At 37.3% G+C, this 23,466-nt stretch overlaps 1 protein-coding gene across 3 annotated transcripts in view; it reads right to left on the bottom strand.

Moving 5' to 3' along the window:
* The window catches only part of Adam10 (a disintegrin and metallopeptidase domain 10), a 101,286-nt gene that overhangs the window by 37,265 nt on the left and 40,555 nt on the right, over window positions 1-23,466 (bottom strand). For all 3 annotated transcript variants that reach the window (XM_030244027.1, NM_007399.4, XM_011242657.3), the window contains 2 exons: window positions 20,194-20,352; window positions 2,790-2,890 (listed from right to left, as the gene is read on the bottom strand). In XM_030244027.1, the coding sequence (XP_030099887.1) occupies window positions 2,790-2,890; window positions 20,194-20,352 (260 nt within the window). The remainder of the gene's footprint in view (window positions 1-2,789; window positions 2,891-20,193; window positions 20,353-23,466) is intronic.

The raw sequence follows: 23,466 nt of genomic DNA, 5'->3' as shown, positions 1-23,466 counted from the left end.
GCCTCCCGCCATTCTTTGTATGTCACTTATGCTGTCTCTCTGGATCCAGTTAGTGTCTTTCCTCAGATATAGAGACTGTTAATTCACCCATTTTATCACTTCACAGAGCTATGCACCTATCTTCCTTCTACAATGCAACCTTACATTTATTATCTTCTGTTTAATTTCTGTCCCTAACTCATCAACAACTAGAATATATGTTTTTGAAGAGGAACCACATTGTGTTTCTTTTTCACTAGATTGTCATCACTTAGTAAATTTAACAGAAAGTATTTCTTTAATGAATTACCACAACTGCTGAATTCAAACATTCAAAATGTTTAAGACATCAAAAACATCATGTTAAGCCTAACTTGACAGTCACATAGAACTTAAGTTTTAAGTCACAATTCTAAATCTACATTCGCATTTTATGTTTTCCTTCTTCCTTGATAATTCTGTTAATTTATACAAACTTAAATGCTGTATTATGTTCACAAGAGGAGATGTAACAGTGTGATAATGAAAACATTAATTTGTTTCCTATAATAGTCATTTTAGTCTATATGTATTACAGAAACTATATCATAAAAATACACAATTTTAAATAAAAGTTTCAAATACTATTATAGTTCAAAAACAAAAACAAACAAACAAACAAAAAACCCCGAATTCTACTGGGCGAGTTATATAGCTCAGTTGTTGAGTGCTTGGCTAGCACTCTAACCAAGAGTGAGCCCTAAATTCAATTCCCAGTCATGGGGGAGGGGAGAATCAATACAGTCCTAAGCAGGACATTTGGAGGAAGCATGTCTTTAATACTATTTTCCTCTATATACTCATTTAGGTTGTTTCTAGGTACCAATCTGTTCAGCTTGAAAATGACTGAAAAATACTTCATGGGCCCAAATTTGTGTTATATAGTTTATCTTTACAATCATGTTACTTCATACACATGTTAATCTTAGCTACACTTAAAGTTGTATATACAGCTTTTTTTTTTTTTTTAACTTTGGGAGGGAAGTCTGAATGCTCCAATATGAAAATATTTTTTTTAGTAAAAAAAAAATTTTTTTTAGGTATTTATTTCATTTACATTTCCAATGGTATCCCAAAAGTCCCCCATACGCTCCCCCACCCACTCCCCCACCTACCAACTCCCACTTCTGGGCCCTGGCGTTCCCCTGTACTGAGGCATATAAAGTTTGCACGACCAATGGGCCTCTCTTTCCACTGATGGCCGACTAGGCCGTCTTCTGATACATATGCAGCTAGAGACACGAGCTCCGGGGTACTGGTTAGTTCATATTTTGTTCCACCTATAGGGTTGCAGATCCCTTTAGCTCCTTGGGTACTTTCTCTAGCTCCTCCATTGGGAGCCCTGTGATCCATCCAATAGCTGACTGTGAGCATCCACTTCTGTGTTTGCTAGGCCCCAGCATAGTCTCACAAGAGACAGCTATATCTGGGTCCTTTCAGCAAAATCTTGCTAGTGTATGCAATGGTGTCAGCGTTTGGAAGCTGATTATGGGATGGATCCCCAGATAAGGAGTAAAAATGTTTAAATTAAGTTATTCTTAAATGTGAAAAAAACTGTCAAGTAAAGGAATTAACATAAGTTAAGCGGTCAAGTTTATCAATTATATAATTCAGAATTTCTGTATCTTTATTGGGCTTTATTCTTTGTCTAATTATTCTCTAAGAAGTGGACTAAAATCTGTCATATGGTCTTTCTACTGCTCCTTTTGAGTTAGTCAACTTTAGCTGTATTGTTCTATTTTAGAGACAAGGTCTCATAATAGCAAGGCTAGCCTTAAATTGGAAGTGGAGCTAAGGACAATCTTGAAGTTCAGATCTTCTTACCTGTACTCCCAAGTGCTAGGAATACAGGCATCTATCAAGTGAGCTACAGCCCCAGGCCCGGCTTTATATAAGTTTCAATTTATTGCTACAACATGAGAGAACTAAACCTTTTTATAAATATTTATTTTATTGTTGCTTTCTTGCCTAAAGTCTACTTTGATATTAACAAAATATATATAATACTGGTAGGAATTTGAAATACTTATATCTTGTATGTTAGGGTTTTTTTTCAGTCTTTCTGGATTCTTATATTTTAGAGGAAGAAGTTAACTTAGAGATAACCATATAATCCTTAAGTTAACAAAATCAAATATAGTTTTAACTATTCACAGAAAGTTTAAGAACCTGAGAAAACATTTGTTATCTTTCATACTGCTTCAGCCTCCCAGTACTGAGATTCCAGCACGGTGTTCACTACCATGGGCAGTTTTACATATTCTTAAAGCCTGTTTTCCCCTGGAGTGTTTATCTAGCATTTGCTTAGACACTTAAATGCTGTAAAGACCTGGGAGCATGGTAATCTATCAGAGAATGTTTGTGATGAAAAAGTTTTAAATATCAAATGGAAAAAGGGAAAGATCAATGTGTAATTAAAATGTCCAAAGCACTGAGCTTTTATTTAGGGTGAATAATCATCTTGGTTTGTCTAAAGATTCAAGATTCAGTTTTAAAACAGGTGATCAGCCACCGCTTTACTACTGCTGAATTGTGTGGATGGCCTCTTGGAGTCGAAACCAGGTCTTCTGGAAGAGGCTGAAAGAAGAGGCTCTTTATCACTATAGCATCTCTCCAGCCCCAAATTAGGATAGTTAATTTTCATTTATTTAAATGGGAATATTTCACAACAGTGGTATAAATGTTTCACAACTCCTAGAACATATGTGTGAAATGAAGAAACACTTGCCCAAGTGCATTCTGCTTAACTTAGAGAACGCTGAAATCCTTACCCGGGCTCCTTCCTCTACTCCAGTCATTTGGTACTTCCTCATCCTTTCAAAAACGGAGTGATCTGCACAGCCCCCCTGTGGGCCGTATTTATGGGGATAGTCTAAAGCAGAGAAGAAAAATCATTGTTATGTATTTAGATAGAGCCAGCATCTTATCAATAAAAATTGACTATCCTAATTTGGGGCTGGAGAGATGGTATAGTGGTTAAGAGCCTCTTTTTCCAGCCTCTTCTTAGAAGACCTGGTTTCAAATCCCAGCACCCACATGGCATCTCACAAATGAATGTAATTCCAGTTCCAGGGGATCCATCCAATGCCTCTGTAAATACCAGACACAAATATGGTGCACAGACACACATGCAGGCAACATACATACCAAATAGAAGTACATTTTAAAAATTAACTATCATAATTAATGAAGGCCGTAAGTGTTTACTGAACATTCACGAGAAAGACACTATGCTAGGGACCTGAATCTTAGCAACTGTCTTCCTTGATAAAAATCTAGCTTTTTGTCTGTGGACAACTTCTGAACTCAAAAACAGAATCATAATCATTTTTTATTTTGGACTTAACTTTCCCACTATGGATAAAAAGAACATCTTAAAACTGTAATTTACCTCATTTTGATATTTATAACTTTCCTTTCAGTACATTATATTTTCCACACTACAAATGTACAAATTCCCTCAATTTGAACACAGTAAGGTCAATATATGTACCTTTGGTTTTAGGTCCTTCTACGAATACTAACTGGCCTCAGATAAAGTGACCTCCAAAAACATTTCATGGCACGATAAAAAGTAGATTTATTTTAAATTTATCCCATGTATAATCCAAATTAATGCTATTCAAACTAGTATTTTATCATTTGTTCTCTCTTCATACATTAATTTATCCTTAGCTAAGCTGTTTTTGTTTTCAAATAAGCTATTCAATTTACTTATTCTATTCTCTCAACATTCTAAAAACTTCTTACCAAGTTCATAAGTATAGTTTACAATCCAATCCAATAAGCACAATTAAGAGAACGTACAAAATCAAACACCAAGATGTAAGTAGGACAGTGTGCACTGTAAAGTGCTTGAGCAGCAACTGTAGAAACCAGGTAAAATGGGACCATTGCCAGGATGGGGGTTGGGGAACAATAGAGGCAGAGTAGAGGGTACAGTGATCTGAACAGGGATCACTTTTCCCAAAGTGGGGGGCTCCTTAGGAGGGAGTGGAGGATAAAAATAGAAGAAAGTGGGAAGAGTATAAAGGGGAAGGATCTGAGAGGAAGATAGGAAAAAATGGGCTCTTAGGAAGGAAGGAAGGAAGGAAGGAAGGAAGGAAGGAAAATTAACAGTAAGGATGTCTGAAAAGGACATGGTATGATAACAAGATGATAGTGTGATGAGGAACCATACTATTAATTATCAACCTTAACAAAAACCTTATAATACATAAAGTTCTGACATAAATGTATTTAAATAGTTTTAGTGAATTTCTCATCTGAGATGGCAATGCTCCCATCAACAGTCAAGGACCACCTAAAAAAAAACCACCAAAACCAGACATGAGAAGGCTGTTTGAACTCTTGGTCAGGGTTGTCCAGAAGATTCTCAGAACATACAGCCTATTGCTGCTGCCCTTGGTTGCTCCCTGAGGTGAAAACAAAGTTCTGATGCCCTTAACTGAAACTGACTTGAATGCCTCTCCCTCGAGGACTAGCTTTCATGGTACCAGAAGGCACCATGCAGCTTCCAAAAGAGGAAGGCAAGGAGCTAATAGTGTAGTAGGATCACACATACCTTGGAGGCATCCAACAGCTCTAATTGGGTTTAAGACTTGCTTAAGAAGAAGAAAACCACTTGTGACTGCAATCACAAGTGGGGAGGAAGGGAAGGGACCTGGGAGGAAAAGTGGATGGGGCGGGGGAGTGGGGGTGAGAGGGGAACCTGATCTGCTAATTGGGTGAGAGAAAAGGACTGAAGCTCTGAGGGCCAGCAGAAAGAATGGAAACAGGCAACCTCAGGAGATAGGTTTGGGGGACCCTCTAGAATGCACTAGAGACCTGGGAGGTGAGAGACTCTCAGGACTCAAAGGGAGGGACCTTAGATGAAATGCTCCACAATAGAGAGAGGGAACTTATAGAGCCCACCTCCAGCAGGAAGACAAGGCATCAAATGAGGGAGAGGGGGAGCCATCCCACAGTCACAACTCTGACCCATAATTGTTCCTGTCTGAAAGAATTACAGGGATGGAAATGGAGAGGAGCCTGAGGAAAAGAAGGTCCAGTGACAGGCCCAAAGTGGGATCCAGCTCAAGGTCCTAAGGTCTGACACTATTACTAAGGTGGGGAATAAAATATGGAGTATAAAAAAATTAATTAATTAATTAATTAAAAACCATTTCAAGTACTGGAAACCTAGCTAACCACTCAGTGCTAGTGAACTCATGGATATTAGAGGAAACTCTACAACTATCACTTTACTAAATAAACCAGCATAATTTCTAACAAAAATCTAAACATTTGTCCTTCAACCTGGAAGTATAGTCTTCACCCCACATCAAGAAAATCTCTTTTTTGCAACAGAGACCATTACAGAAAACCACAACCAATCAAAATACAGAGTTGAAACCCAGTCCCAATGAATATATCTACAAAACACTCCCACAGGGAACACCGTAAAAGAGAAGGCAGAAAGACTGTAAGAGTAAGAAGATCTGGGAATTTGTCTCCTAGAAATGTCAGAAGCCACATCCATAAAGTCTCACCAACACGAAACCCGGCACGAAAAAGTTTTTTAAAGGCCACTTTGCCCAAACATGAGCTGAACATGGATGACACCAATGGGCATGCTAAAGTAGATAGGAAAAAGCCTACAAGTCCCCAACCCTAGTCAAAGAACTACAGGCAACTAAGGAATGCTGAGAGTGGGAGAAATAGTTTTCCCCCAGGATTAATTGGTTATCTAACAGTCGGTAGAACTATTTAGAAAGGATTAGGAGATATGGCCTTATTGGAGGTGTGTCACTTGGGGATGGGCTTTAAGGTTTCAAAAGCCTGTATCATACCCAGTTAACTCTTTCTGCCTTGTGGTTGTTGTCTCAACATGTAAGCACTCAATTACTGCTCAAGACATGCCTGCCTGTCTGCTGCCATGCTCCCTGCCATCATGATCATAGACTCACCCTCAAACTGTAAGCCCCCAATAATCTCTTTCTTCTGTAAGTTGCCTTGATCATGGTGTCTTCACAGCAACAGAAAAGTAACTATGACAGCGGTGACTACAGAAGCAAATGAAAAACAAAAGTTCTAGGAGTACTGACATACTAAATGGTTTACTATATAAACTGTGATATTTAAATTTTTAAATTCTTGTTTCAATATGAGGAGCAAATAAATTACTATTCAATTAGTATGCCATGTTCTTGGTTTTCCTTTGTGAGTAAGTACATGATGCCTCTATATAAATTTCTAAGAATGGTGCCAATACTTCATTTAATAATAAGATCCCATCTTAACATTTACCTTAGGCTAATCTAAGTTTAATAGGAAAAATTATTCAATATTTGATACAATTTTTACTGAACTGAATTGGGCACTCTCCTGCAAAGAACTATGCTTACAGTTTTAATTTATTATGAAGTTTCTAAAGCTGTTACATCCTAACCTCCCAGCCCCCACCCCCAGCCACATTCAAACTCCATCTTACACTCAAATGAGAGAACAGACACAAGACCTCATAGATATTACTCCCAAATAAATGACTACTGAAACTAAGAGTTTCAAAAGACAACCTCTGTGATCGAACCACTTGCAGCAAGTTTCACAATAACATTACCCAAATGCCTCCTCCTCCTCCTCCTCTCTTTACACCTCAATACCACCTACCACTAAAAAAAAAAGTGTGTGCTAGAGTTGGGTAGGAATGATCTGTTCAACATAATACATACCCTTTTATATTAGCATACCATGTATTCAGACCTTTAAAAACATTATTAAACTTTCAAATTTTATTTTTTGAAAAAAAGCAATTTAAAAGTCATTGACCAAACTACTTCTCATTATCCTAGGCATATGTCTGTAGAACGAACTTCATAGCTTCAAGTAAGGTATCACAGACAAACAAGTTCTAGCTCAAGTAATTAGCCACAATATGATCCTCCCTGATCTTTTGTCCTGAATGGCTAATAGACTCCAATCTGGCAATAGCAGAATGATACTATGATTTGAATAATAATAATAAAATGTTCTCTAGCTATGAATCCTGTAATGGCCTAATGACTTTGAAATGGAAAACGTTCTGGCTGTTTCTGTGCATCTATTGGTAAGATTTGTACCTTTGTCAACAGCCATTGATTTCACTGCCAAGTGTAACAATATATAGAAATAAATATCTTATGTATTTTCAAAAAAGAATGTAAATTCTAAGAGACTCTGTACTCTTGCTCAAAAAGGAAGGAAGGAAGGAAGGAAGGAAGGAAGGAAGGAAGGAAGGAAGGAAGGAAGGAAGGAAGGAGAGAGAAGGGAGGTAGGTAGGAAGGAAAGACTAAGTGAGTGACTGCTGGACAGAGCTGGAGCTGCTCCTCAAGCCTGTCTGTGTGCACACACACGTACATTGGTGTGCACATACACCACTAAAAACCTTTTAAAACTCCTTTGGTCATTTACTTACACTTTTAAAAGAGAACTTGTTTAAGAAACATAAAAAACACGAAACAGAGTTTTTTTGGGGAGGGGGAGTTCGAGACAGGATTTCTCTGTGTAGCCCTGGCTGTCCTGGAACTCACTTTGTAGACCAGGCTGGCCTCGAACTCAGAAATCTGCCTGCCTCTGCCTCCCAAGTGCTGGGATTAAAGGTGTGTGCCACCACCACCCGGCACGAAAAAGTTTTTTAAAGGCCACTTTGCACAAATTTTTGAAAAAAAAATTTCTTTAAAGCAATAAAGCACACGTCTGTAAGTACTAAGCACTGCCTCAGCACAACTGGCTTACTAATGGCAGCCATCAGGTCCAAGAGGTAGGCGGGTGAATATGGACAGAGCATTCTATATGTAAAGCAACTATACATAAACTATATGTAAAGCATTCAATACACAGTGACAAACTGAATCTTTTGATTAGATCAATTAAAAACCACACAAGAACAACATTATGTATGCAGTTACTTCAATAGCCAAGTTCTCAAAAGAAGCTTATCATTCAAAAATGCAAAAATTCTTGACTAAATAAGGATAGTTCAATGATGTGTACACACATACACACATACACACATACACACACACACACACACACACACACACACACACACACACACACACACATACAATTTACACCTAAGGTAATGCTACAGGTTTTGTTAGCTTTGATATAAGATCTTAACATGTAGCTCTGGTTGCTCGAGAACTTCCAATATAGAGGTTGGCCTAGAACTCTCAGATCTGCCTGTTTCTGCCTCCCAAGTGCTAGGAATAAAGACACCACTATGCCCAGCTTATAATGTATTTTCATGGAGTCAAACACACAAAACTCCATAAAATAAAACTGAACCTAGTCCAAACTACTATTTACTTTCAGTATTATAAATAATAAGGGATAAAATAAATAGCATAGCAAATTACAGAAAATAATGTTAAATTTTAAACAGTGAAAAAACGAAAATGAAAAATACTCAAAGTTCCGCATATGAAAAAGTACACTACAGAGAAAGACTAGCAACTGTACAGAAGAAGCATATGAGAGCTGGCTGACTTTTACAGCATCAGCTTTATGTTGAAGTACTGTATAGGAATGAACAGCTGTTTGCTTGTCTTTTAGGTCATGTGGTGCTGCTCCTTTTGAAATCCCTATGTAGTCTATATATGTAGACATGAGCATTCACTACTAGATTTCTGCACCTACTGTCATGCCATGATTCTGTGTTGTTCCATGGTAACAGCAATGGTACATATATATATGTGGTGTATGTATATGTGCTTGCATGTCCACACGAGTTCAACATTGGGGGTCTTTTCAATCCACCTGCTCCTCTCTCTCTCTCTCTCTCTCTCTCTCTCTCTCTCTCTCTCTCTCTCTCCCTCCCTCCCTCCCTCCCTCCCTCCCTCCCTTCCTCTTTCTGTTCCTTCCTTGCCTTCCTTCCCTGCCTGCCCTTTCTTTTTTCTTTTCTTTTCTTTTTTCCTTTCTTTCTTTTTTCCTTCCTTCCTTCCTTCCTTCCTTCCTTCCTTTCTTTCTTTCTTTCTTTCTTTCTTTCTTTCTTTCTTTCTTTCTTTCTTTCTGTTTAAATGTATGTGGGCATTTTGTCTGAATATTTTTGTCTGTGAGCCACTTGCATGCCTGGTGCCTGTTGAGGCCAGAAAAAAGTACTGACTCTCCTGGAACTGAAGTTATAGGCAGTTGTGAGCTACTGTGTAGGTACTGGAATAGAGCCTAAGTCCTCTGGAAAAGCAGCCAGTGTTCTTAACCACTAAGCCATCTCTCTAGACGATGACACTACCACTACCACCACCATCACCACACCACCATGTTTGTTTGTTTTATTTTAGAGACAGGGTCTCCTGCTAAACCTGGAATTCACTGATTCAGTTAGCCTACCTATCTAGCAAACTCCAGAGATCCTCCTGTCTCACCTCTCCAATGCTGGTAATGCAGGTGTAAGTTTGTTGGGCCCCATTTAGGCTCTGGTTTGGGCCTTGAGGACAAACCTGAGACTGGCTTGAATTTTGAGACCTGTCTCAGTCACTCCCCACTTATTGGGGTGACTCAGCAAGACCTGTTTGGCCCTGCCTCTGCCCCGCCCTTGCTGTTGTAGAGCTCTGCCACTGGCCCTGTCCATCACTCCATATCCTCTGTCACACTTCTCTGCCTCCTATATCATCTTACCCACCAAGACTCCCCTCCCTATGTTCTGAACTTATATAAGCGAGAGGCCAGTGCCATAAAGTTGAGTTCCTGCTTCTACAGGACTCCTGGCTCTGTATGTTTTCTTTTGGGCCATCGACACTCGCCATCTAGCTCAGCCCCAGAGAGACCCCAGTAAGACCAGGACCTCTCTCCTCTTGCCTGGACCTGCTGGCAAGGAGCCTGCATAAGTTGTCTGTTCTAGTTTATTACATGCACGCTGGTTATGCACTCAGAGATCATCATGCCTGCAAGACGACTGAATCATCTCCACACACTCTTTTTTTGGTACTGGGAAATCCATTTGAAACACACTCATACAAATCACAAAACTGGCACATAATATACTGCATATAATATAATATACTATTATATATAACATGTAATATTCAAAATGCAACACTGTAGAACAAAAGTCTTCTTATCCTACTCTGCAAATAATTATTTTCAAATTTCACCAGCTAAAACAAAAGCAAATGAAGACAAAAAACAGCCTTGTTTTGTTTTGTTGTTTTAAGCAGGGTCTCCCTATGTAGTTAAGGCTGATTTAAAACTTACTATGTAATCCAGGCTGGCCTCAAACTCATGATTCCCCCTCACCTCAGCCTGTCCAGTTCTAGGATTACAAGCATGAGCCATTACACCTGAGAACAGTTTTAAAATGAAACCTTTGGGCTGCCATATGGCAAGACTAATCCCTTACCTAGAATCTGCCTTTCTGTTCCTCACACATAGCTCACTTTATACACACACACACACACACACACACACACACACACACACGAGAATTTTTGTTTTGGAGATTTCATCTTTTGGGACACCAACATTTGGGACTTTAGTCTTTTAGAGTGGTGATGTTTTAGAGAGGAGTGGCAGGGCCTCGCCATATTGCACATGCTAGCCTCAAACTCTTGAACTGGACTCCCATATCTCAGCCTCCTAAAGCAATTACAACTACCCACTATACATTACTATGCATCATTTAAAATTTCTGCTATTTTAGACTTTAAGGATTTTGATCTTTAGGGATATTTCAGCGTTTGGTACTGTGTCATCTGAGATTAAGATCAGCACTGGTTTTCACCAATACATTGTTATGGATGCAGGCTAGTTATTTCATTATTAATTCTAAAATAATCTAACAAATAATATCTCCTGGGTATTTTACTTCCTCCTTTACTGATAAAAGATTTGAGTTAATACATTTATACACATAAACACATCTATCTGTAACACAGTGCAATTACATATACTTGATATTAGAGTAGATTTCTAGTCTTCATATAATAGTCAAGTATGTGTCAGTGTTCAGAGTATATCATATTGCCTATATGAGCTATCAGCAGCAGGAATTGAGAGAAAGTCAGTAGAAACATATCAGAACCAATATCTAATAGGTTGTCACTCCTCCGAGTTGAAAGGGAGCCTAGAATTAATAATAAAACTGCTATGCCCCTACTTCACTGAGAAAAGATTACAGCTCTCTATAACCAAGAGTACATGTTTAACAACAGGAGGTGGGGGCTTACCCTGACTCTGCTGCCTGTCTATGGATCCTGTTCCCCTCTCTGGCCTGTCCTCCCTGGCCTTAGTGGGAGAGGATGTGCTTAGTCCTGCAGTGACTTGAGGTGCCAGGGTAGGTTGGTAACAGGGAGGACTTCCCCTTCCTTTCTCAGAGAGGGATGGAGGGACAGGGGAAGGGCCTGTGAGGGCGGGACTAGGAGGAGATGGGATATAAAGTGAATAAATTGATTAATGGGGAAAAAAAGAATGTTTTTAATAAAATCAGTTCCTCTAAAATCCATCATCTGGCAAAGGCCAAGAGCATCTTTACTTTCATCATGAAGTCAAGGGCAACCTATTGTTGGAAAGATAATTATCTCCCCCCCTCTCATTTTAATAAGTACTCAGGGCTATCTACTACTTTCTGCCTTGGATTATTAAAATAGCCACTAGATTATACCAGTGACTATCCCATGTACCACAGGAATTCAAAGTCACTTCCCATTATTTATTTTTAGATCTTGACTCACTCTCACATCAACCATCATAATTCTTTGAAACTACAACATTCATGCAGATGATCCCTCTAGTATTCTTAGATCTTTACTCTAGTCTACAACTCTACTTTTGAACTTCTCATTCCTTTTTTCCTTTTTTTTTTTCAGAGATGGATATGCTGTTTATTATCCTTCTATTCTTTTTTTTTAAATTAGGTATTTTCTTCATTTACATTTCCAGTGCTATCCCAAAAGCCCCCCATATTCTACCCCCTACACTCCCCTCCTCCTCCCACTTCTTGGCCCTGGTGTTCCCCTATACTGAGGCAGATAAAAGTTTGCAAGTCCAATGGGCCTCTCTTTCCACTGATGGCCGACTAGGTCATCTTCTGATACATATGCAGCTAGAGACACGAGCTCTGGGGGTACTGGTTAGTTCATATTGTTGTTCCACCTATAGGGCTGCAGATCCCTTTAGCTCCTTGAGTACTTTCTCTAGCTCCTCCACAACGTCAACTTTCAGCATCCTATGTTCTGTCCACCATCTACACAATACCTCTAGATAGACCCAACCCATTCAAACACAATAAATCTTTCAATTCACCAATGCCTCTCATCCTGTGCACTACCATAGGGCAGTTTCCTTCTGCTTATTCAGTTTATATAACATCTAGGGTCATAATTACTTACTGCATTCACCTTTACTTCCTTTGTCCCCTATCCTACTCCCTTGACTCCCAGCCAAATCCCCTTTAAATACAACTCTTTATCCACACCTCTGATAAGCAGGACTTTCTCAGTTCAAAGTCATGACCTGTAGCCTTAAGTTCCCAACACAGCCTAGAAACCTCCATTCTACCCCAAAGTACATTTGCAGTTTCTCTCACACAAAGCTACACCAAGGAGACCTCATGCACAGTAGCATAGGCCATAAAACTAATCCTACAAACTTATCAAACTCCACAAAGTGACCTTAATAAACAATGAAAAAACTATAACCACTATAATGTTTAAATACTTTTGTCAAAAGACTAAAACTTTCTAATGTTATCAATGCATATGGGAATGTAGAACAATAAAAGTATCATTTATTTACTTAATATGCTGTAATTGAAAAAACTAAAATTAGTGTTTAAACAAGTAGTGTTTTTCTCTTTGTAAATTATATTTTATATAAGTTAAAAACATAAATTATTTTGAAAACTTGTTAGGGTAAGAAAAAAATTCCAAGGCAACAAAACACTATTATATGTTTCAAATTCTGTCAGCACAAAATTCTCATGACAGAAAAAGGACAGAGGCCAAGTATATAATTTTGTCTGTATACTTCCAAAATTTCTAAGAGACTATTTTCCCTGGCCACCACATTAACCACAAGGAAAAAAAAAAAAAAAAAAAAAAAAAAAAAAAAGAACAATGACATTTTCTCTGTAAAATTACTGACAATATAATCCCCATTTCTAGAAAAAGCCTTTGTTCAACTAATGAATAAGCCCTCATTGAGATGCAAAATCATAGGATGCACTGCGGTTCCCTGAAAAGGCCAAACAGAGATTCTTTCAAAAGAATGAGCAGTGAGTGGAGAACATTAGGCAGTTTCAAACAAAGATCCGCTCAGAGCTCCTGCCTTTCCTCCAGTTCCTGTGCATGCAAACCTCTTGCTTTTGTTTTCTGTAGGAAACACAAATATCAATAACACATACATTATGGTACCACCTCACACAGGAAGTAAGTAGTTGACTCTCAATTATCCACTCTACTAAAGCAGGATATTTATTCTTTGAATTATCTGCCCAGCACCAACAGTCACAAAACACCCACTTCCAACAGCTTCACTACCGTGAGGACAGCACCTCTGTGCAGTTAAGATCTAGGTTCTTCACCAGGGCTCTCTTAGACAAAAGAAGTTCTAAAATCTAGTAATGTGCTATTTAACACAAATTCAATTAAATATTTCAATCCTTAATCTGAGCAGAAATTTAAATAGAACACCTCCACAAGCAGATAATATATGAAAACTGTTGTCATACCACCAACTTGTTCCTTAACTAAGAAAATTTCTATTTATTCCAAAGTTGCCCAAATAACAATAACCAAGAGGAGAAAGAACAAAGAATGTAGAGGTAGAGAAGGACTCCAAATGCTTCTCTGCAATTCCGGTGTGAGAGCCCTATCCCCTCTGATCTAGCCCCAGCCCCAGCCCCAGCTTTGTAAGGTTGGGAAGGATGGAAAGAGCAGCAGACACACAGCATTCATCTTCCAGGAAACAGGTGGGAGAGCTGACTCAAGCAAGTCTACCCTCACCCTGGCCTTTAGGAACAAAGGATTAGTGCTGGCAGGAAGGAGATCATGGGAGTCAGAGCAACAGGAAAATTTGCTGTATTATGATCAATTATAAACAGAATCACTAGACTTTGAAGTCCAATGGATGAACTTTTGCAGTATTCACCACCGTATACCAGGACCTAAAGAGAGGATCAGCCATTCAAATGTCAGTTAAGAAATAAAGTAATCATACAAACCTGTTAATGGAGTATTTGCTGAAGGCCTGGCCACCTATTGTGCTCAAAAGCAGTGGAATAAACCTAGCAGGAATTAGGTCACTAGAAACAACCAGTGAAGAAGATAACTGGACCCAGGCCCTGTCCTGTCACTTTCTCTGAATTCCCAGAGGACATAAAGTGAACAATATTTACCAGGCTCCCCCACCATGATATATACACTGTTGCCCCCAGAGGCACAAAGCAATAGGGCAAACAAACCATTGACTAAAACCCCAGAACATAAGAAACTAAATCCTTTCTCTAAAAGCTTTTTAAGGAAAAAAAATCACAAGTTGAAGTACAAAACTAACACACTTGTGAACTGAAAAGCTTAGAACTGAAATACATAAGAATACTTTTAACACATTGATTTATAAGTCCATCTTGGGATGGTACATCTGTCCACAGTGCCTCCAAGACAAAGCCAATGTTAGTTCTTGGACTTTTTGTTTTTGTTTCTAAATTTTCTTTTCTCAAATTTCTTAAGCTGTATGACAGGCAAATTTTAGTTAGACAGACAGACACAGACAGACAGACAGACAGACAGACAGACAGACGGGGTCACAACCAGGTAACAGCTTCTGTAATCACAGATTCTTTTCAGCAAAGACCTTTTGTCTTAAGGTTCAAATCCAATGTCACAATCCCCAGGAAGCCTTTCTATATCCAACTTATTTATGAGATTTATGATTTATGAGATTGTTCCACCCTCTTTGTTTTAGTTACAGCTTTTATTTAGCACATTCTTGTACCAAGTCAGAATTTGCTATCACGGTGCATTTTTTTTAACTTAATCTTTCCTGTACATTTATAAACCAATATAATTGAATTTAATTTCCAACCAGCAGCTGTTTTCTATGGCTCTTTCTCAAAGGCATCTATCATGCAAAGACAAATATTTAAAAACAATAACAAAAACATAGTTTCAATAGCCTCCTACTGGCTTTCATTCCATCAACAACTAGGAATTATCTAACATTTCTAAACTGCTTCTCCAAAAAATATGTTTTAAATCTCTGTTTTTACAGATTACTACAAAAGACAAATTGAAAATTAAGGGCTGAGTTGGAAATATGGTTCTGTAGAACTTGTCCAGAACATATACAATACTTGCTCTTTAAAAGTTGAAAAGAAAAAAATTTAAAAAGTGGCCAGATGCTTTGACTAATATGTGTTAATATTATCCTGAGTTGTATTAACTTATGTGCCAATACTCTATTATAATGATTTTTAAAATGAACACAGATGTAAAATTTTAAGATTTTTTTAAAAATTCAGTCTTCTTAGTAACAGACTGAATATTCCCAAACATTTCACCACATTGTACATTTGAAAATACTCAACTATAACATCTAGATTGTATGATAAATTAATCTCTGCTTTTGGTTGATGTTGCTTATTTAAGACAAAGTCTCATAATATAGCCCAGGCTGTCTTGGAACTCATTATGTAGTCCAGTATGGCCTCAAGTTCACAATCCTCCTGCCTTAGGCTCCTGAGTGCTAAACTACACACATGAGCCACAATGTCCTGCTAATCTAATCTTTTTGTAAAATTCTGTAAAACAGAATCATGAGCAGTTCTCAGAAGAGCAAAAAACATCAATGTTACTTCTTAGAGTTGCTTTATAACAGATCTTTGATGTTTGTGCTTCTGAAACATTGTATTTTATTGTAGCTATATTTTACTTTATAAAGATAAATATATATACAGATACATATGGTAACAAATTAGAAAAGGTCTTGATCTAAAATTTTCTCAACAAGTCCTACTTGTATAATTTCTGACTAAATAAGTCGTTTTTTTTTTAACCTAATTTTTGCTTGTGCATTGTAGTTTGTTTGTTGTACTTATTGTTTTGTTTTTTGAGACATGGCTTGGTTCTGTTGTCTAGGATGGTCAGAACTCCCTATGAAACACAAGCTGGATTTTATCTTGGAATCTTTATTACTCAAATAACCTATATGCTGTATTGCAGATGTTCCTCATTTACCTGGTGTCTTCATATTTAATTTTTAAGCATATTACATTTCTACTTAACTATCATTTTAAAAATAACTGCCATTTCTTATGGCTTTCTCAATTTTTTCACCTGTAAAATGGATGGAGAAATTTATATTTCCTCGAGGTGATTAGAGGAGAAGAGAACCCACAACGAAAAGCAACTCTCTAACTGATATTTTAAAGATATTAAAAGTAATATACTCACGCCTCCATAAATAACATTTCTACACCAATGGAATCTCCATCTTGAGATGGTAAAACAAAGTTTTAAATACCTTCATTTTTAAGTTCATAAGATTATGTGCTTTCTCACTGAAGTACACACACACAAAAGAAGAGATACATACAGCTATAACTAACACATGCTAAGAACCTGAGCACCTACATTCCTAGAAGAGACAGGCAAATGTCTACACATAGGAAAATAAATAAAAACAATAACTCTAAAAGAATAAACCAAATATTCTATATAGCTTTATACAATTAAAAGGTTTTTAAATTCAGAGTTTAAGGATTTTTATGAAAATATAACAGGAAAAAAATGACTTAAACTTCTGCCTCAGAGTATACAGAAGGTTCCAAGGAGAAAATAGTCAGGCATTCCTAAAATCTACACATTTTAAAATTACTATTAGAGGGCTGAAGAGATGGCTCAGCAGTTAAGAGCACTGACTGCTTTTCCAGAGGTACTGAGTTCAATTCCTGGCAACCACATGGTAGCTCACAACCATCTGTAATGGGATCTGATGCCCTCTTCTGATGTATCTAAAACAGCTACAGTGTACTCATATACACAAAATAAACAATTCTTTAAAAAAAAATACTAGTTTACCAGACAGTGGTTTTTCTATTTCTTCAAAATAAACTATGCTAGCAAGTAGAGAACTAAGTGGCATTTTTGCTTTGTCATCGTGTAATACTATGAGAGTGTTTTTTACTGCTGCAATGGAGAACTGAGCATACGTGATTTCTAAGCTGATAACTGTATGCAGTGAGCAGCATCACATCCAGGTGTGTATCAAAAGCACCTGGAGAGGCTGCTCAGTATTTCTGCCTAAAACACATCACCTAATGTTCTCCAGAACAAAAGCATCATTTTCCACATGGATGTATACACTTATGCCAATAGGTACAAAATGAATATTCAGAAAGCATAGCTAAATTATCAGAATCTTTATGTAAGTTCACTTATACATACCTACAGTATATACATAATCAAGTAGTACTTCAGTTGTGAAAATAAATTATTAAAAAAAATAAAAAATAAAAAAGAACTTCCTACTCTTCTACAACCATAAAAAAAAAAGAAAATAAATTATTGACACTAAGCTAGTTATGTAAAAATAATAACATGCATTTAGGAGCAGACCCTTTCTTTTCACTAGCTGAGGGAAAGAAAAAAGAAACCCAAGAATAGATTTTGGTCTAACACAGCAATAGATGTAATTGTATAATTTTGGGAAGGCGTGCAGATTTCAGAAAAGCCCCAGTAATCCTAGTAGTAAAGGGTAATGAGGATTATACTGTTTTTCCCCATGGGTACATGGCACAGAAGACAATATCCACAAGTCACATTAGATTCTAAGTCTTCCTTTCCTCACCTATAAAACAGGAATAATGTTTTCCTATACCTCACAGAGCCTCTGAGGGTAAAATAGTTAACATACATAAAGAATTTTATCTAGTGCCAAGCAACATTAAATTACAACTATCCTTCTAATTAATGCTGCTTCTTTTAGGATCACCAACATCCAGAGTTTAAATGGTCAATTAAAAGTAAATTTACTTGTCAATCCCCTATAATTGGAGTAGGTAAACTACAGTTTGCCAGACAAGTAAGTCTAACTCCCTGTTTTTGATTAGCATACTTGCTAAAATTGGTTTTTATACTAACTGTGTGGGGTACATATGTGGGGGAAGGGTACATGGGCACAGGTGCAAGTCAAAGCCAAAACTGGATATTGGGTGTCTTACTGATTACTCTCCATTTTATTTATGCTCAAAGTCTCTTGGTGAACCTGGGGCCATCAGTTCTGGATAGTCTAGCTAGCTCTGCCTCCCAAATGCTGCTGTTACACCTCTCAGGCTTTTATGGGATAATAGGATAGCCTTCACACTTATGCTGCACACTTTTATCCACTGAACCATCTCTCCTGCCCTAACAACTCAGCTTTTTGTATGAATAAAGTTTAAAATACACTGAATGAAAATGTAACAAACCTATTCATTTGACACTAACAAAAGGTGATAAACATTTTTATAAACTGTTGCTTCCCATATGCCCATCTTGACACCACTGCATTTCCACTTAACAGAGAAGTTATAAGCAAAATCATCTAAACATAACTATCTTTAAGTTTTAATACTACTACTGGTACCTAATAAAAAATATTGACGTAAGATATTTGGAAGTTATGAGCTGTAACAAGGGGGAAGTGTAAATGTAAAAAGCAAAACAAAACAAAAAACCAAAACAGGGATAAGCAGAAGAAAGAACACAGGAGAAAGAAGCATCTCAGGTCACAAGCAGCACAAACCACAGGGGAGCTGATGGCCAGACGTAGCAGCAGTCACAGTGCCGAAGGAGGAAAACCAGCCTGAGCGGTCACACTTCTCAACTTTCTTGTCCAGAAAGACCTGGTCCAAGTTTGAAGACACTCGATAGGGAGCATATTTCAACATTTTATTAGAAATTCATCAAGATCTACTTCACAGATACTGTTACTTGAATATTAAATGGGCAAAACCCACAGAACCTGTATTTGTAGAAAAGCACATTGTAATAGTGGAGATAAAACTGCAAAAAAGACTTAATTTATAAGAAAATTTCAAGGAAAAACACAAGCCCAATGAAGAAAAGTTCTGTCAGTAGAAAGAAAAGCAAAGAATCCATATTCCTATTTATGGGAGGAGGACTATAAGGCTTAAGAGGCCAAAAGAAATTCCAGGTAGAGTGGGAAAGGTATCAAATAAGGATGACTGAAAATGCAAGCGAGGCAGCATTAATAAATCCACGAGGCTGCAAACAACAACAGTCATAATCACATCCTTAAGTAAAGTTGGCTATTCTCCCATAGCAGCTCACCATCAGAAGCAACAAGCAGTTGGGCAGATGGAAACACAGAAACAGTCAGAGACAATGGAGCAAAAAAGCAAAATAATTCACATTTGCCAGTATATTACGAAGCACAGGAATGAAATATGGATAATAAATCCCTATCTGTAGAAAAAAAATGAAAGCAAAAGGAAGCTGCCAAGTCAGGAAAACAGGCAAAACTAGAGAAACTAGCCTGCTTACGTTAAAAAGGAAGGAAAGTATTCAAGGTGCATAGAAATTACAGGAATGTGTTTGTGTTATTTTAATGGTACAGTCTCACAATTGAATAACCACGGAAACACAAACTGACAGAATTAAAATGTAAAGGTTAAATGAATTTTCTATCCTTAAACATAGAAAAAGAATTACCCAACAAATCCATGGAAAGCCTGGAATCATACACCAGGCTGTGGTCACATCATTATTTCAAGATTCTAAAGAGAAGCACTCAGTGGATTTAGAAATTAGAAAAATCCTATATTACATAAATATTCATATAGAAATGGATATTTGAAGATAAGACATTGTTGTACCTTCAGCACAATGTCTGTTGAAGCCACAGACATCAGATGTTGTAACCAAGCAGACTGGCTGATACCAGAATTTAGAATGACAGTTCAAGTCGGTTTGGCTAACTCACAGTTCAAACAGAATTGGTTGTTTTATATCAACAGAGTATGACTGGCCTGTGTTGACAACTGCTATACCACAGAGACCCATTATTTACTAAATGGAGACTTTGCTTATTACACTCTGGTTGTTTAACCTGAATAAGCTTAGGAAAGAAACAGCCCAGGCTACATTTGTCTCCACACAGTTATGAGGATTCCTATGCCTTTGCAAAGACTACCTAATATAAAGCATGAATACTTACTAATATCATCTTCATGATAAATGACAGAGTGAAATGGCAGGATTCGATCTTTAATGTATCTCTCTGCTGGCTCAATGTAAAACGTGCCACCACGAGTCTTGATGAAACCTTCAAATCTTCCATCAATGACAGACCCATGACTAAAGCTTCCTTCTTCACCTATTGATGAAAGCAACAAATTCTTGAAATTTTAATTTGCACATTCTCCTATTTAAAAAAAAGCCATTCATATATGAATGCGCACACACACACATATTCACATATATACAACTATCCTAAGTATAAATGTGCTGGGAAATTAATTTTCACGTAAAATACATCAAGTTGAGATATGAATAGCAACCAGTATTTAGTTAAAACAGATATACAATTACTTATACAGCAATAAAAGTGGAACATCTGTCATACTGACAATCATATGCCTACTACCTAGCACAATGACTGACATACACATAGCAGTCATTCAATAATCATCACATTAACTTAAATTTTTTAAAAAGCAAAGAGATCCTCTAATAAACTAGGTATTTCCAGAATAAAGAAACTTAAAGTACCCTGGAAAACTTTTCCTAATTTACCACAAGTGAAAACCTTCTTTCTAACTTGACATTGTACATTTTTTGGCCTTCTTGCCACCTATAAATTTTATAAATACATGAAATGGCCAAGTAGTTCAGAAGTAATTTTTAAAAAAACTCATTCCTATAATCTAGTTTGAGATGTTGGACAAAGAAGCTAGATGTAGTGTCTCAAGCTTTTAATACCAGAGTTTAGGAACCTGCAATTTCAAAGTGAGAATGAACTGCACACTGAGAACTAAGCCAGCCTGGGAGGTAAGATTTTTAAACCTTTTTAAAAAATGAGTCTTTGAAAAAAGTACTGGACAGATTTGTAATACTACCGTACTATTCTCTACTAAGAGAAGTAACATCAAAAAATGAGTGCTTTTAGTTCTATTTCAATACAGTCATAAACCTAAGTCAACAGAATTAAGTGACATGGAGGCACAGAATTAAGTGACATGGAGGCACGTAGCTTCACCTTGCTTCATTTCAGTTGCTCTGATAGTTCTGAACCCATGGTTTCTCGAGTGCTGCACAAGAATTCTACCTCTGAGCCATGTTACAGCACCACCAGTCATTTGGTTTTGTTTAAAGAGAGCATCTTGGCTATATTGCTCAAATTGGCCTCAAACTCCCCCTACCTCAACCTTCCAAGCAGCCAAAACTATATGCACATGCCTTTAAAAGGGGCAGGACTCAAAAGTTAAATTAACAAAGGTGGCATGAGACTGGGATGGGAGTGCTTGAAATCAGCCTGGACACTATTAACAAGACTTTTTCTTCAACAACAAACATCTCTCACTAAAAACAAATTTTCATGGTCTCAATCCCAAACATTACAAAGAGAGGAGAAGAGAGAAAAGGGAGGGAGAGGAGAGAAGAGACCATATGAAAGGAAAGAGAGGGAGGGTAAAGTAGAGAAGGGGGAAGGGAAGAAAAAAAAGGAGAGGAGAAAAGTGGAAAGGCAGGGTAGGGAAAGAATGGAAGGAAAGAAGAGAAGGAAGAGGGCAGTGGAAAATAGAGAGAGAAATGACAAGAAGAAAAGGGGAGGAAGAGGAGGAAAGAGGAAGACAAGGCTGAAATCACCTCATAGGATTTTCTGTAATTTGGGGAGAAGGAAGGGGCCAAATTGTCTGGTCCTGATACATGCTGAGCACATACACCACCCACGTGAAATAACACGACCCGACCTCTCAAGATTTCTAAGTTACACATTAACACTGGTTGATTTTTAATAAATCACGAGCTGAAAATAAAATCTGTACTTTTCTTGAAACCGCCTTGTTGTGTAGACTTAGCTGGCCTTGAACTCATGCTCCTCCTGCCTATGCCTCCAGATTATCAGAATTGCAGGTGTGTGCCATCAAATCTCATCCCTGAGATATTTTAAATGGCATCACCTTTCTTTACAAGCTCATTTATACTTTTATTTTTTATGACCATCACCTACAAAATCAGCACAGTTTGCCCAGTAAGACATGTGATGAAGAATGTAAGAGAGTACTAGAAACTGCCAAAAATACTTTCCTTGGTTACAATTAGAAGACTGCAAAGAACCACTAAAATTTAGTAACATTAGTGTACAGGTAAGTAAAACCATGTATCATTTATCTAGTATAATAAAAAATTAAAAGTTTCTCTTTAAGCATTTAATTTTTCAAAATGTTATGACTTCAAGCAAAAAAAAAATCTCATTTACAGAAGGAAATTGTTGACCACTGTTGAGTTAATAGTTGAGGATTGTCTGAATTATGTTAGTTTCTTTATGACTTCCCTGTCTGTCCCACTTTGCTGTCTGGTGACCTTCCTGTTAGATTAAGTATGTGTCTGTGCCTCCCAGCACATTTTAAACTCTTAAGAGATATTTGTTACAAGTGTAAAATAACCAAACAACAACAACAAACCACATGGATTTTAGGGAGAAAGAACCTGGGAAAATTTTCTTAGGTGACTTTGTTATATTGTTTTGAACTAAGATGATCTCTACTGTCAGTTTCCTTTTAACTTTTTCTATTTATATAACTCAGAAATTCCCACTTATTTCTTCCTTGGAAAATCAGAAATTATAAAAATCATTGAAAGTTTTTTTGAAAACTCTGATTGAATGTGGTGGTACATGCCTGTAGTCTTATCAACTACAAGTATGAGACAGGTATGAGGTTTGCTAGTTCTAGGCCAGTGTAGACTACATAATAAGATAATCTCAAAAACAAACAAACAAACAAGAGGCTAAAACAACAGTAACTCTTAAACTTGAAAGCACCAAGCGTCAAAGCGTTACAGATTTTTGTTGTGGTACACTATTAAACATCATGTAAAGTGGCTCCACAGATGACTTCATTTTCAAAGACCATTGCCTAAGATGACCTGATCTACCGCCTCAGGTTTTGTTTTAAAACAGAAAAAAATTAATTGGATTAAGTTAATTAATTAGTTAAAATTTTAAAACTCCACAAAATTCCCTACATGCCTTGAGCATGGGAATACCAGGCTCAAAGCCAGGCAAGACAAGTGACTCTAAGTAGACCTTTCATCTCTTCCAGGCTCTGTGCCTCTGCTGCACACGGTGGTCCAGTCTAGGAAAGGCTGGGCAGAAAGAATGTATACCAACAGCCACTACCATCTTGGTTTTGTTTTGTTTTTTTGTTTTTGCTTTTGTTTTAACAAAGTTGGAAATTCATTGACAAGGTTGGGTTTTTGTTTGTTTTGG

Source organism: Mus musculus, chromosome 9 (genome assembly GCF_000001635.26).
Source record: "Mus musculus strain C57BL/6J chromosome 9, GRCm38.p6 C57BL/6J".
In the NCBI taxonomy this organism is placed as follows: Eukaryota; Metazoa; Chordata; class Mammalia; order Rodentia; family Muridae; genus Mus; species Mus musculus.
The sequence above is the reverse complement of the archived record's forward strand: the minus strand, read 5'-3'. Positions and strand labels throughout refer to the sequence as shown.